The sequence below is a fragment of the Accipiter gentilis genome, chromosome 13, assembly GCF_929443795.1.
Source record: "Accipiter gentilis chromosome 13, bAccGen1.1, whole genome shotgun sequence".
Lineage (NCBI taxonomy): Eukaryota > Metazoa > Chordata > Aves > Accipitriformes > Accipitridae > Astur > Astur gentilis.
In genome coordinates, this window is record NC_064892.1 from 7,032,983 (window position 1) to 7,046,911 (window position 13,929).

Consider the following 13,929-nt stretch of genomic DNA (forward strand, 5'->3'; position numbering starts at 1 on the left):
TTCAGAGTTAAATTTTTCAAGTGCTCTCCCAAGGATCCTAGCTTTTGCCTTCATACCAACTTTTTCAGTTCTGCAACCATCCTTCTTTTTTGTGACCACTGTATTTTGGCTGTTTCAACATTTTGTCTCCATTCGGAAGAAAAAAAATATCAGAATTTCTTGTAAGATATATTTTACAAAACCCTAAGGCCAGAGACAAACTATCTGTCTTAATGTGCTTTGTGGAGGTGAAAACTCCTATGCAGGTGCTGTGTTTTGTTTGTAGGACCAGATTACTCCTTTTTGTGTGGGAAATAAGATAGCAAGCTCACAAGCTATGCTGTGAGCCAGTGATCAAAACCAGTCATGTTTCATTTTTAGACTTTGGATTTTCTGCTTTGAGTGGTTCTGTCCTGAAGTAGCCATGGATGGCATGACTTTCGTTGCTTTCAGGATACTTTAAAATTGGCTCTTAGTTAAGTTTTCTGATGTTAATTTAGAGGCCCCAAATGATTCAAAATTTGCTGAAAGAAACTGATACATACTAAATTTATGTCCAATCATCAGGTCTGTTTTGGCTCAAAGTCCAGCAAGTCAGCTGTTGTACAGCCATTGGGATTTTTAATTTATGAGTGGAATACTGCTTGGTCTGGTTTGAGAATATCTGTAAGATTTTTTTAAAAAGTTTCTAGCCTCTCTAGTCATGAGGACTATTGGACAATAAATGCATTTAATCAACCAGGAAAGATGATTTTAGCTTTTAAAGTTCTAAATTTTTCATCAGGAAAGAATCTTTGAAGAAAATTCAACTGAGATTAATGTTCAGGATTTATAGATGATCGTGCATGATACTGTACATTTTAAAGGGGCAAATATGTATGTTGGGGGCATCAGTTATACTTACAAAAGTTTATTAATATTTCTTCTGACTGAAGATAAGTTACATGCAGAAAACATAACTGTTTATTTAGAAATCTATGAAAACCCATTTAGTCAATTAAGCAATCAGACATTTGCTTACAAAGACAAGTGACAATTATCCAAAACATGCAACTTGACTCTTAGAGGAAAGGAAAGTGAGGGCACTGAATCTTCTCCTTAAATTTCACAGTGTATGACTGTTAGGCTACTTGTATGACCATGTGGAGTAACTGCAAGTCTACATAATTTATATTTCATTTTTTCTTATGACATACTGAAAAAAACACAACATAGACTTTGTGGCATTTAGCTTCATACAAATAGTTGTAGCAAGTAGTTTTATGTGAACAAATTTACATAAAGCCAGACAATAATAGAGATGGAAATTAGATAGCAATTTTTACATCACAGAAGAAGAAATAATTTACTTTTTAAATGGCTTCGCAGAAATGCACAAAGGATACAACATTCAGTTACTAAACTTTGGGTGCAAAAGAGACATTTTCTAATTTGCATCCAAGTATTAAGTGCCAGAACAGAGAATGTAAAGCTGATACCTGAAATTAACAAATACTCCCTAAGAAGAACCACATGACATGCTTTCTTCACAATGCTACTCACAGATATTGAGTAATTTCTGGAAAAATATTCAGGTGTTTCATTACAGATGCTGGGAATTGGTAGCATAAGTCCACTCTCTTTAAAAAATTGCATTTTATATATAATTGGTGCAGTCCACTGCATCCAAATTTAGAGAAGGGATTCCATTTGAAATTAAGAAACCTAAATTTAGGGGTATATATGTAGGTGTCTATTTTTAAGGTAAACATCTAAGCTTCCATTTTAAGCAGTGGAGATCAAAAGCTCCCTTCAGTTGCTCTCACATCAGCATCTATAATAGTTTGTGCTGTCCTGGGATGTCTGAGACGTCTGTTAAGACTGTCTTAACACAAGACCATTCCCCACTGAACTGCAGCTAAAGCTCAGATGGGATACAAACAAAGCCATGAGATCAAGTCAACAGAGCCAGTGAAGAATTATATCTATCGAGCTGACTAAATGGAGGCATCTACTTCAGGACAAGGATGTAGATAGTGTAAAAAAAGAGTCCTTTTCCCAGGAGAACTTGAAGTTTTGAATCCTAGCAGTTTGTTCTCTATGAAGCCTTGAGTCATACTGTTATTTAGACATGTGCTAGTGCTCAGTGTTTTCTTATTGAGTGTCTCTGTATGACTCTGCTCCATTGACTCTTTCATATTCAGATAGAATGGCATTGATTTTTTCCTGAAATGCCATTATATTTTTCCTGCACAGAGCTCTGGAAAGAACACAGATAAATGAAGAGGTTTTGTTAACATGAAACTCAGGGGCTATTTTGAGAAGAACCTTGGATGTAGTTTTATTAAGATTTCCTCCTTATAAATAATGCACAGGTAGTCTGCTATGTCACGGAGCTCATTCATCCTTTTAGCTGAAGTAATTGCCGAAAAGGAGCATATATCTATAGGTTAAAATGGCACATACATCAGCTCGGATAAAAGTAGATTTAAGACTTAATAAGGTGAGACTCAGTTATAGGATAGCCTTTATGAAAGTGGAAAAAATTTGGCGTGGCAGCCAAATGACACTTACAGAAGCCAAACATATCTGTATGGTACCAGACTGTTTAAAATGCAGAAAATAGTCCAGTATGTTGTGGTTTGAGTAGCAATGAAGACACAATTATGCTGATGCCACCAGATTAGGAATTTTCTCCATTTTGAAGAAAAATGGATGTTATAACATCTTTTCTGCTGTTTTTTGAGTTTTCCTCTGCTTCTTGTGAATGAGCAATCTCTGCAGATGTCAACTATTATACATTTATATCGCTGAAATGGAACAGATGTAGGATTTACTCTTTGACTTGAAGCAGGAATCAAAGCTAATGGTACCGACAGCCTTATGGGAAGATTGTGAAGGCCCCAAAACATGTTTGTTTTGGCCAAGATTGAAATGAGCATTTCTGTGTTACGACTCTCTGAATATGACTCCCTGAATTACCTCAGGGAGAATGAGAATAAGAATAAGTATAAGGTAAATGTATGCTATGACTAAATCTTGGATATAAACTGAGCCATGGAAAACAATATACAGAATATGAAACTTTTACTTGAGAAATAATCAAGCTGTTGCTTAGCACCAAGTTTGGCACTATAATGTGCAAATACCAAAGAGGTGTCGGTGGCAAATAACAAAGATATTTCAGTAATGAAGATAACATGTCTCAGACATTATCCGAAGAAACCCAAGGTAAATCTATTGCAACCCGACTTCTACCAGAGGCAACCTTCAGAGAATACCACTGAAGTCTGGGTAGACCCAGATGGCAAAGCCTACTCTTAAAACATGCTGAATGTGCTGATGTCTTGGGACGCATCTCAGGCAGTCCAGACTGATTGGTTTTGCACTCTGTGTGGTTTGGTTTGCAGAAGGTACTCTGTCAGAATGGTTGCAGGTGTTACATGATGAAGCTATGGAAACTGGTTTTGATGATCTTCAGTCCTGGCCTTTTTCTGGAGAAGGGAAACTTGGGTCTGACTCAGAGCGTGTGGCTTCCTCTAGCAGGAAGGCTTTGGGGTCTGACTTTCTAGATTATTGCTCCTTTTTGAAAAGCATCTCCAGAGATTGCAGCTGTCAGGAATGGGACTTGCCCTGAGGCAAAGCAAGGACCTCATGTGGCTGTCGTTCAGGAACATGACAGCCACCCAAGGTTAGCAGCCTATGAAGCCTAGAGATTTGTGGTCAGACTTTCTAGACAGCCAGTGCTGAATATAGACTGCAGAGAAATATCAAGGAACAGAGAAAGATTCCAGCTTCAGGACGAATTGGAGGATCTTAACGTAATACTTAACCACTACCTGGTTAATGTGAACTGTGCTAAAAGAATCAACCACAATCAGCACACAAACAAGAAAAGTTAATGGCCTAGGAACAGAGGTGCTCCATTTTATGCAGTGACAGGTACTGTGATGTGGCTGAGTCTGTATGTCCTTGGTCAGCAGAACAAAGGTAGAAGGGGTACGTGTGGCATCTCTATAATTCTCTGTCTTGATATTGATGTGCACCCATCAAGAGTGGAAGACAGAGGGTTTGCGTCTTCTGAGGAAATGAAAGACAAGGCGTGAACTCAAGCAATAAGCCCTGACTGTCTGCACTGATTAACTGTTAACTCATTGGCTTTTTCTTAGACTGCTCCAACTTGCTCTTGGCAGAATGAAACAGCTCCAGAGAAGGTAGCACTCAGCAGCATAGAAATGAATTAGGCTGTGACACTTTGGCCTCAAGATCAGGCACTGGTCCTTGTCCCCCTTTTATTTATTAGTATATCTCTAACCATGAACACTATTTCTTAGAAGAATAGTGCTGAGTAGGGGGGCATATTTATAGGAAAAAGATATTGGACAAAACCTTCAGTACTACATCAAGTGAAGAATGGAGGGACAAGCCATAAAAATGGAGACTTAGGAAGTTCACGATGTATTTTTCTGCTGATGTCTAAAATTGAAGACTTCATCATTCACATAAGAGCATGCATTCTTGCTTATTTTTATACACTTCTTATGTTGGAAAGTGTACATTGTTGCTCACTTAATTTAGTCTTCATATGCACAGTAATGTACAGTCAATGTGTTATATCAAACATACTTCTATTTTTCTCAAATAGATTTCAATATATAATTGCAGCGTATAATACAAAACATCATTTTGTGATACAAAGACAAATTGATACTTCAATTTAATATGAATGACTTTTGGAATAGGGCAATTTTATGTAAATATTTGAAACAGGAGAGGGACAGATTTTGGATGAAATGAACTCTGGGCAGTCTGCGTGCAAAGAGGTTAAGATTAGTGAGGGGTCCTTGAGGAAGAAACTGTTTGGTTTTATTTGTTGCATTCTTTTAAAAGAGAAACAAAATGGCCCCAAATTCTACTGAATACAGCATAGAGCCTCCTCCTAGACATCAACCAGATTTTTAGGTAGAAAAAGCTGCATGTCAGCAGTGAAGAATAATCTATGTGTATGTGGGTGTTGCAGGCATAACATTATTAGTGCATCATCATTTTCCCATTGGAAAAATGTGCTGACTGACTTGTGGAAAAATAGCTGTGATTCCTAGTCACCACATTTTCAGTGGGTACAGTCAAATGCAAGATACAAAATTGTTTGAAGAAAGAAAATAGTGTGATTTTGTCACCCCGCCTGAAGCTTTCTGAGCGGTGTCTCAGAATAATTGACAAGCATGGCTTTTCTCCTACATTAGGTCTGCAATTGCATTCCATGCAGCCCATTACATCCGGCAATGTATCTGTCATTTTCACTGAAGCTCTAAGTGGTCAGTATGTATAAGGGGGAAAAATTAGACGACAGATGACTGATTCGAAGTCCACTCATATATCATCTCTACAGATCTGACATGACATAGGAGAACGTAGCACTAAACCCAAAGTCTTTGCCTTGTGCTTTTCTTTAAGAATAAAATATTTTCCATGTGTTAAGACCTGAAAAAAGATGGATATAACCTAGGAAAATAAGCAAATCACATTTCAGGAGAATAATGGTTTACACAGAAATATACAAAGGCTCCTCAAGGGTAGACAGCTCTGTTATCTATGAAAATATAATAAAATAAATTTCACTGATATAATTTGGTTTCTGTTTCTCAAGATTTAAAAAAATATTGGCTAAGGTTTCCCTTAGAAGAAAATCTTTACATTGCAAATAGAATTGCTGTGATTTATTAATCTTTACAGCAAATAAAATATTTTTGAGGGGCAGGAGAAACAGCCTGCTCTGCTACAAACAAGTAGTGAGATGAGCTTGTGCCAAGACATCATTGGACTCTGGCAGGGGATGCAGCTTCCCGACTAATGGAAAAACTGTGAGAAGCAAGCAAGTAAAAAGGAAAATGAAATACACCTGAGCTTTGGGTGAGTTTTCAGTGAAAATATTTTTTGTTTCTTTTTCTGAGGTAAGGGCTGAGTTTGCTAAAGCTAGCCTTTAATTCCCAAAATATTTGAGAGAATTTGGCTGTTAAACGCCTTGATCACTGCTGCCAGAACAAAGTCTCATTAGGCAGGATGTAGACTGCTTTCAAAATCCTTCACATAGGTTGAAAGTAAAAAGCATCTCGAAGGAAATCCTTAGCAACCTGCAGCACTGGGGCCATAAAGAGCATCTGATTTTGGGTTGGCAGGAAGAATATTAACCTCAGCCTGCTGCCTTTTGTCACCACATTTTTCCCAGCTACGGCAGCTTCCTTCCAAGCAATGGAAATTCACTGGCTGGGGTGGCAGTCTAGCCAGCACCTAACCGACTACTGGGAGATCAACGGGAGGTAGAAACTCCTAACGCAGAGAACCTGGCAAACTGTTGACTTTAGCTTTTGAGCCACAGTGCACTGATGAATATTAAGGAAAAGCCATTAATTGTTGACTGTTGGCTCAACAGTACCTGCTACTGAATTCAAAGGATCTTATTAACATGAGGTTCAGAGGTGGTGGTGATCTGTGTGTACACACACTAAAAATGGAAAGGAGGAAGCTGGTATCATTAACTCTGTTTATCTTCATGTCAGAATCCAGACAAAACTCTATCAGACTGAGGTCTGGTAATCAGAGACTGTCCAATGTAATGGTATTTCCCTTGAGTGGCTATTAAAGGAGGTTAAACAGAACATTTTGTGTATTCACCACAAACACATTATACTTCAGTCTGACCTAGACAGATCAAAATGTGTTTGGAAGTTAATAAGGAGAATCACAGATGAGACATGAGCAGAAGTTACCAAGCGTACTCCGCAGGATATGGCTTACAAAGTTACCGCCAATTTTCAGCGCGCTCTGTTTTCCTTAAGTCTCTTACAGCTATTAATTTGGAGTTTACTAAGTGGTGCCTTTCTCCCTGCCACTCCCTTTTGAAAACTTCAAGCTTGTTTAAGTAGATGAAGGATTCAAAGGGACTGTTGAATGAGCAAAAGCAATTTCTAGTGGTCTGGACAATCTTTCTTAGAGTCTGGACAGAAAAATGGTGGAGCTGTTTTTCCCCCTGGTTGTGACATTCAGCAACAGAGAAGGCGCAACTCACACAGTACCTTTGCCGACACCTGCATGCTGTTTTCTTGCATGTTCATGATGGCTTCAGAAATCTTGACATCAATAGGATCCATGACTGATTCAATGTTGAACGGTCCCTCTAATCTCTCCGCTACCAGAAGCATAGCATCTGTTAAAACACAAAGCAGCCATTCCCTTAAAGAAGGGATACCTTGGGGTGCCTCGGGCGGACCAGCGTCCCCAGCCGGCGGCATGGGTACCGAGCGCTCCCCAGCAGAAGCCCGTGGGGATGTGCGGCAGCAGGACCGTGCAGCCTGCAGGGCAGCTTCCCAGCTGCCAAATATATCTTCCCCTACCGCTGCCACCACAGAAAAAGGAATAAAGCCTGTAAAAGTTAGATTAATAATAGTTGCCATAGCATTATTGAGCTTGGGGTAAAATTATTTTACACAGCATCACACCACTCAAAGCAGCCAGTGCTCTGGAGCGTACTTATGTAGTCTCCTTCCCGAAAAAAAGCAGGATGATAGAAATGAATCCCTGGGGTATGTTCTTAGAGTTTGTGTGAGATGATGAAAACTTTGATATGATGTATCAGGGTGTTATAATTAAAGCAGCTGTTCTTTCTGACCTTAATGATCTCATTTTCTTGCAATATGAACAGCAGATGAATATTGGATTTCTGCCATACCGTATAGGTATAAACCATGTTTGCCTTGCTACATTTTCAAAACATGGTTGCAAGTTGTATGCAGAAACATATATTCTTTGTATGTGTTTTGGATTTTAAAAACAATTGTTTGCTTAATTTACATTAGAGCCCCTCTCCAAAATAATTTTATCTTTCTGTGTTCATTAACAAGTAAAAAACAAGAAACTGAACAGAAATTAGTAACAGTAAAAAAGGTTTGCCATACATCACATAAATTTGTCTATGCCCAGACACAGATTCATCACAATTTCTGTGGCAATAGCCATGCGACAAACTGCATTTATAATATACCTTTGAACATCATATTTGATCCTTGTCTCATATGTTAACATCTAAAATTTTCAGCACCTAATTTGCTTTAAACAGATGCCACTTGTGATTTTAACATGATAAACAAAAATCTTCACATGCTCTCTTCTTTATCCCTCAGACTTAGGCTCCAAAATGTACTCATCAGACTTCCTTCCAAAACGGACCCCCCAAATGCTTTGCTGTTGTAAGCCCCCGTCCCATGGCAGCTATGTGGAGAGGGCACGGAGCACCCCAGAGCCCTGACGGCAGTGTTTGTTAGCTCCGCGCTTGGCTGTGGAGTCCCGGTGCTTCTTGCCAGCCTGCACGGCCGTCCTCTCCCTCCCCACAGAAGCACGTGTGCGTGGATGTGTGGGAAGAAGAGGCTGGCGTCTCACCCTAGCAGTTGAGACACAGACTCCCATGCACAGCCTGACCTGAGGACTACAATGTGTTGTTTATATGCTGTCAATGTATGCCTAAAAATCCCACCGAAACTGAAATGACTTGGCATGTGCTACCTCAGCACTCTTGCAAATTCAGGTCTAATATTTCACAGAACTTTTAGGCTGGAAAGAGTGCAATACCAGTTATTTGGAGTGGGGCATATAGCACTTGTTGCTAACTGTGAGAAATGGTGAGATGGTAGGAATTTGGTTTCAGAGTTGTTATTTTGGCTGTACATTATTTAAAAATTCTTTAGTTTAAACCCTTTCCAGTAGGAAACTTGGCAAAAACAGCACCTAGCCCTGATGGAGGAAACAAACCAGTTTTCATGCACACAGATATACACACATATACCCATGCACACACATACATATAAAGATTCCTGCAGTAAGTTAGCAATTTTTACACATGCAAAGAGGATTTGTAAGTGTGGAATAGTATAAAAGATTTTCTTCTTCACACATTTGGAATGACTTGTATAAAACATTAATGCCTTAGCACTTCACAAGCAATGTGATCAGCCTAAATCCTAGTTGCCACAAACAGTACTAGGCATTGTTAGGGCACAGGTATGGTGGCTGGATTTTAGTTGTTTTGTTCAGGATTAGCATTAAGATTAGGGTTAATACATGAAACAGTCACAAAGTTTTTTTGTAGGAGTAGCCCACAGCTTAAGTGCCTCTTTGTACAAGAACACTTCAGTTTGGGAACTAGCAGGTTGGAGAAGTCTAGTGCTAAGCTCAAGTACACATTTCGGATAAGGAACTGTGTTGAAGTAGAGTTCAGTAAATAGGTAATTGCTTCATGAGAACGGGTGGTGGCTTGAGTCTAGTTGCTGTTTCTTCTGATGGCATGGGGCACTAGTTCTGAATTAAGTCTTGAAGTGGAATCTCAGCTACGTGGCAGAAAAGTGCATCATCCTTAACTGAACAAGAATCACAACTTTAATTGTAAGAACAGCCTTTCCTCAAGCAAAGTGCTTTCAACTTCAAAATAAATAGTTCTCGGAGATGCAAACTAAAGATCTGTTCCTGGCTGAGACAGTTTGTATCTTTAGAAAAACATTCTTTAGTTCATCAGCTTCTATTTCCTGAACCTTAACCCTATCCATAGACTTACTTTTTCCTTAGTCATTGTACTGGAAGTGGGCAGAGGCTGAGAAATGTAATACCTGGCTGCCAAAGGTCTCTGTGAGCTATTTGCTGTGTTGAGCTTCCTTGTTTGATATAGTATGGTATAGGTCTGATGGTGGGTTCAAGAGCTTGGGTTCAAGTTAAGGTTAGTGTCAAGTTTATGTTTCAATCACATGGGCTATAGCTTTATGCTAAAGAAAAGGGAAAGAAAAAAAAAGAAAAGAAAAGAGAAGAGAAGAGAAAAGAAAAGAGAAAAGAAAAAAGAAAAGAAAAGAAAAGAAAAGAAAAGAAAAGAAAAGAAAAGAAAAGAAAAGAAAAGAAAAGAAAAGAAAAGAAAAGAAAGGGATAGAAAGCAAAATCAAGCAGTAGATCCCAGGTTGTCCATATTCTTTAATTGCTGTCTCCCTCTTTGGCTTGGAATGACCCTGGACCTCTCCAGGCAGCTGTTCACAACACAAACCTGTGGAGAAGCTAGCCTGAAGCAGTGAGGCTCTGGCCAACAGTATCACTTGCCATTTGAGCCCTGCAATCTTTTATTTAGTTAGCACTATGGAAATATGGCTAAGGGACCAATGGGTTAAGGGAAAAGTTTAATTTGAAATATCCATACCTTTATTGAGGACAGGTACATCTTTATATCAGCAGTCTGTATTTTTGGTTTGGAGCTAGAATGTGGGACAGGACTAGTGTTAAACTAGAGGCCTATACAGGGACATATTTGAAGAGGCAGAGTCTGAGAAATGGACTAAATGCTGGGATGAGAGGTGCTTGAAGGGCTCAGGTAAAACAGGTTCCTCCTGCAACATTATTTCTGAGGCTGACACAAGTTGTGCTTCCAGTTAAGGCTCATTCTAGGGCTCAGCTCAGACTAGAAATTGTGCACAATTGTACAGTTCAGACGAGCTCTTGCACAAACGGAAAACTAATGTTGTTTGAGGACTCATTTTATCTTCAGTTTCAGCAGGTGTGTGGGGCCATGGCTGATTTAGCAGTGACTGGACTGCTGGGTTACTCCTGTCTCCTTCTGGTAGGAGTACTACAAGCTTTAGTTGAGCAAAAGAGGATGAGCAATTGCCACTTCTATGAACTCCAAAATTATTTTCTTAGCCTCTGTCTGACTGAGCTCTTCCTTCTACCCTTTCTGTAACCATCATGTTGTTCCTAATATTAAGTCAAACCTATCCAGGTGATATCTGACAGCTCTAGACTGAGAGAAGCCTTGCAGAGTGAGTATGAAGGCTCCTTGCAAATATAATCACTACTGTAGTTAACTAGCTTCTACCTACTGATTTTTTGAGTTAGCCCTCAGATTAAAATTCAGACTGAATTTCCTAACCTTACCTTGATCTTTAGGAAAAAAACCCACCCCTGCAGAGTGTGTTGTCTTAAGGTGAATTCATCCCTTGGAAAATATTTCCTCAGCTCATTAGGTTGCATCCTCTTGTTTGCCAACCCTAACCCTCACTCCAGTGTTAAACCTTATTATTCACTTTAACAATTCTATATGAACGCATACAATATATACACAGCAGGTTTCCTATGCAATTGAATTAAATAAAAGCTGTTAGGTTGAATATAGTAAAAATCAAATGAAATTTCATGATCTGAGATTTATAACACGACAGTCAAAATGATGTAACGGTCCTTCCCAGATGTAGCTCTTTAAATCTATAATCATGTAACAAAAACCACAACACTTGTCCCAGGTCTCTTTTTTCTCCTAAAAATGTTATGAATATTATTACAGGAGAAGCTGGAAAGATTTCAAAATGAAGTTAAGAATATCTATATGCTTCAGTCTTGAAATCTTAATTCCCAACAACAGACCCCTGAACTCAAAGAAAGCCTAATTCAGTTCAGTGGGACTGTGTGTGGGTTTAGTAATTTTCTCAGTCAGCTCAAATAGTAGATGTTGGGAGCTTAATTATGGTTCGTGCTATAAAAATCTGAAAACCTATTGATTAATTGACTACCTGTTTTTTATGTTGTTAATATGCTTGGACGGTATTGTTCAATTACAAATGTTCTTTTTTTTTACCTCTTTTGCATTTTTCAAAATCTGCTTTGCTTAGGCTAAGTACCTGTCTCCCCTCTCCATATACTAGAGCACTTGGCAAAAAGCTGGCATCTAGCTGCCAGGTGAGTGGATCAGGAACTCAGTTTAGGTCAGTCATTCTTGTGTTGTGGGTTTGTTAGTGACTCGGAAACAATAAACATGACTAATTGCTCACTTGAGGACATGGGCTTGCAAAACAGTCCGAAGAAAGTGCAGAGCATATGGCAGCCCAGGCTCACTGTCAGTGCCACCGCTCTTGACCTCTCCTGCTAGATGTGTGTTGTTCAAAACAGGAGTGGGGACCTTCCTGATGCAGTAAAAAAACCAAGTCTACTGGAGTCCTAGGTGTAGTCCCAGCGGCCCCAAAATGTCTCTGCTGGCTGAGCACAGCAGCTCTGTTTAAACGCTTTGTATTCCCTTGTTCACACCAAGAAATACTGTAGGTATATGACAGTGGCTCTTAGAAGGACATTGTTTTATTTAAGCAATATATAAGAAAGAGATCCTGCAGAAATTTTTCGTTTACTTCACAGATTTTATTTTTTTTTAAGCTTTATAGGTGCCATTTTAATGAGAAGCACAGGACAAAACTGATCACCATGCTAAGTGATTTATTGTATAACTTAAAAATTCAGAAGGCCATGTGAGAATTTCAAGATACAATGATGTTTTGTGAACCCTGAGCATCTCCAGGCAAAATAATGGCTAGACTAATAGTATAAATAGACAAGAATCTGCCTCTGTTTCCTAGGAACTGCATCAAGCCAGTGTCTTTTTGACTTTTCTTGATACCAAAAGTGATGTCTTCCTGTTTATGTTACATTTCCTTCAGGGCAGATTTCCAGAACACTTCCTAGTAAATCCCAAATTGAAACAAAAGGAGCAGGGACAAGGACACTGATTTATGAGACATCTGACAAGTCAACACCCCCCGACCCCCCCAAACTAGACTGAAATACAAAGTTCCTGTAGAAACAGTCAGTTCCTCCTTTTTCTTGACACCTTTTTATTATCAAGAAAATGCGAGGAGGGTCTGATAGGGAAGACTCAGGGAGCTGATAAGGAAATGCATTTTTTGGGTCTGTGTTAGTCTGGCTGTGACATTAGTTTTTCCTTTTATGCACACTGTGTTGTTCTACTTTTAAATTATCAGTGAGATTCCAGCAGTGGCTGAGTGTCATGGTTTAACCCCAGGCAGCAACCAAGCACCACGCAGCCGCTCGCTCACTTTCCCCCACCCAGTGGGAGGGGGGAGAGAATGGGGAAAAAAAAGTAAAACTCATGGGTTGAGATAAGAACAGTTTAATAGGACAGAAAGGAAAAAAATGATGATGATAATAATAATATGACAACAATAAAAGGATTGGAATACACAAAACAAGCGATGCACAATGCAATTGCTCACCACTCACTGACAGATGCCCAGCTAGTTCCAGAGCAGTGATTTCCCCACCCCCCCGGCCAACTCCCCCCAGTTTATATACTGGGCAAGACGTCACACGGAATGGAATACCCCTTTGGCCAGTTTCGGCCACCTGCCCTGGCTGTGTCCCCTCCCAACTCCTTGTGCCCCTGCAGCCTTCTTGCTGGCTGGGCATGAGAAGCTGAAAAATCCTTGGCTTAGTCTAAACACTACTGAGCAACAACTGAAAACATCAGTGTGTTATCAACGTTCTTCTCATACTGAATCCAAGACATAGCACTGTACCAGGTAGTAGAAAGAAAATTAACTCTATCCCAGCTGAAACCAGGACACTGAGCTTTCCCCAGGCAAATCTCGAAAAGCATCTATGGATGAAGTCTCTAAAAAGGTTTTTAATTCAGGGATTAAAATTGCATGTAAGTTACAAAATCTTAAGGTATATTTTGTTTGGGGAAAAAAGGGAAGAAGATCTTATCTTAAATTTCCTATGAGGAGGTTTCTATTTTTTTTCTGGTCCCATATATGTGGTCTAACACTTATTTATGAAGAACTGTGAAGTGCTTGTTCATGTAGTTGCTTAGGGGAAGGTTCAAAGGATTAGTTCATGGACTGCAGAAGAAGAGAGATAAATCAGTTGTAAACAGACTAAGCAACTTATTGTAGTTGACTACGACCTTGAGAGTGGCAATGACTGTTTTGGAAAAGGATATAACTGTTAATATGCTGGGCTGCAAAGCAGTGTTCATTTGGTATCTTCCCAGCCTTCTGATCAAGGGCAAGGGGAGGTAGGAGTTTGGGTTGTATTTACTACGTCATGTAGGCAAAACTCAGTGAGTTTTCCATCATGACACTAAATATAAGTAGTGGTCATAAA

At 39.4% G+C, this 13,929-nt stretch overlaps 1 protein-coding gene across 1 annotated transcript in view; it reads right to left on the reverse strand.

Annotated features, from left to right (window-relative positions):
* GPC6 (glypican 6) overlaps nt 1-13,929 on the reverse strand; it is a 777,853-nt gene that overhangs the window by 62,044 nt on the left and 701,880 nt on the right. Inside the window, exon 5 of the mRNA XM_049815985.1 lies at nt 7,035-7,165. Coding sequence (XP_049671942.1) covers nt 7,035-7,165 — 131 coding nt within the window. The remainder of the gene's footprint in view (nt 1-7,034; nt 7,166-13,929) is intronic.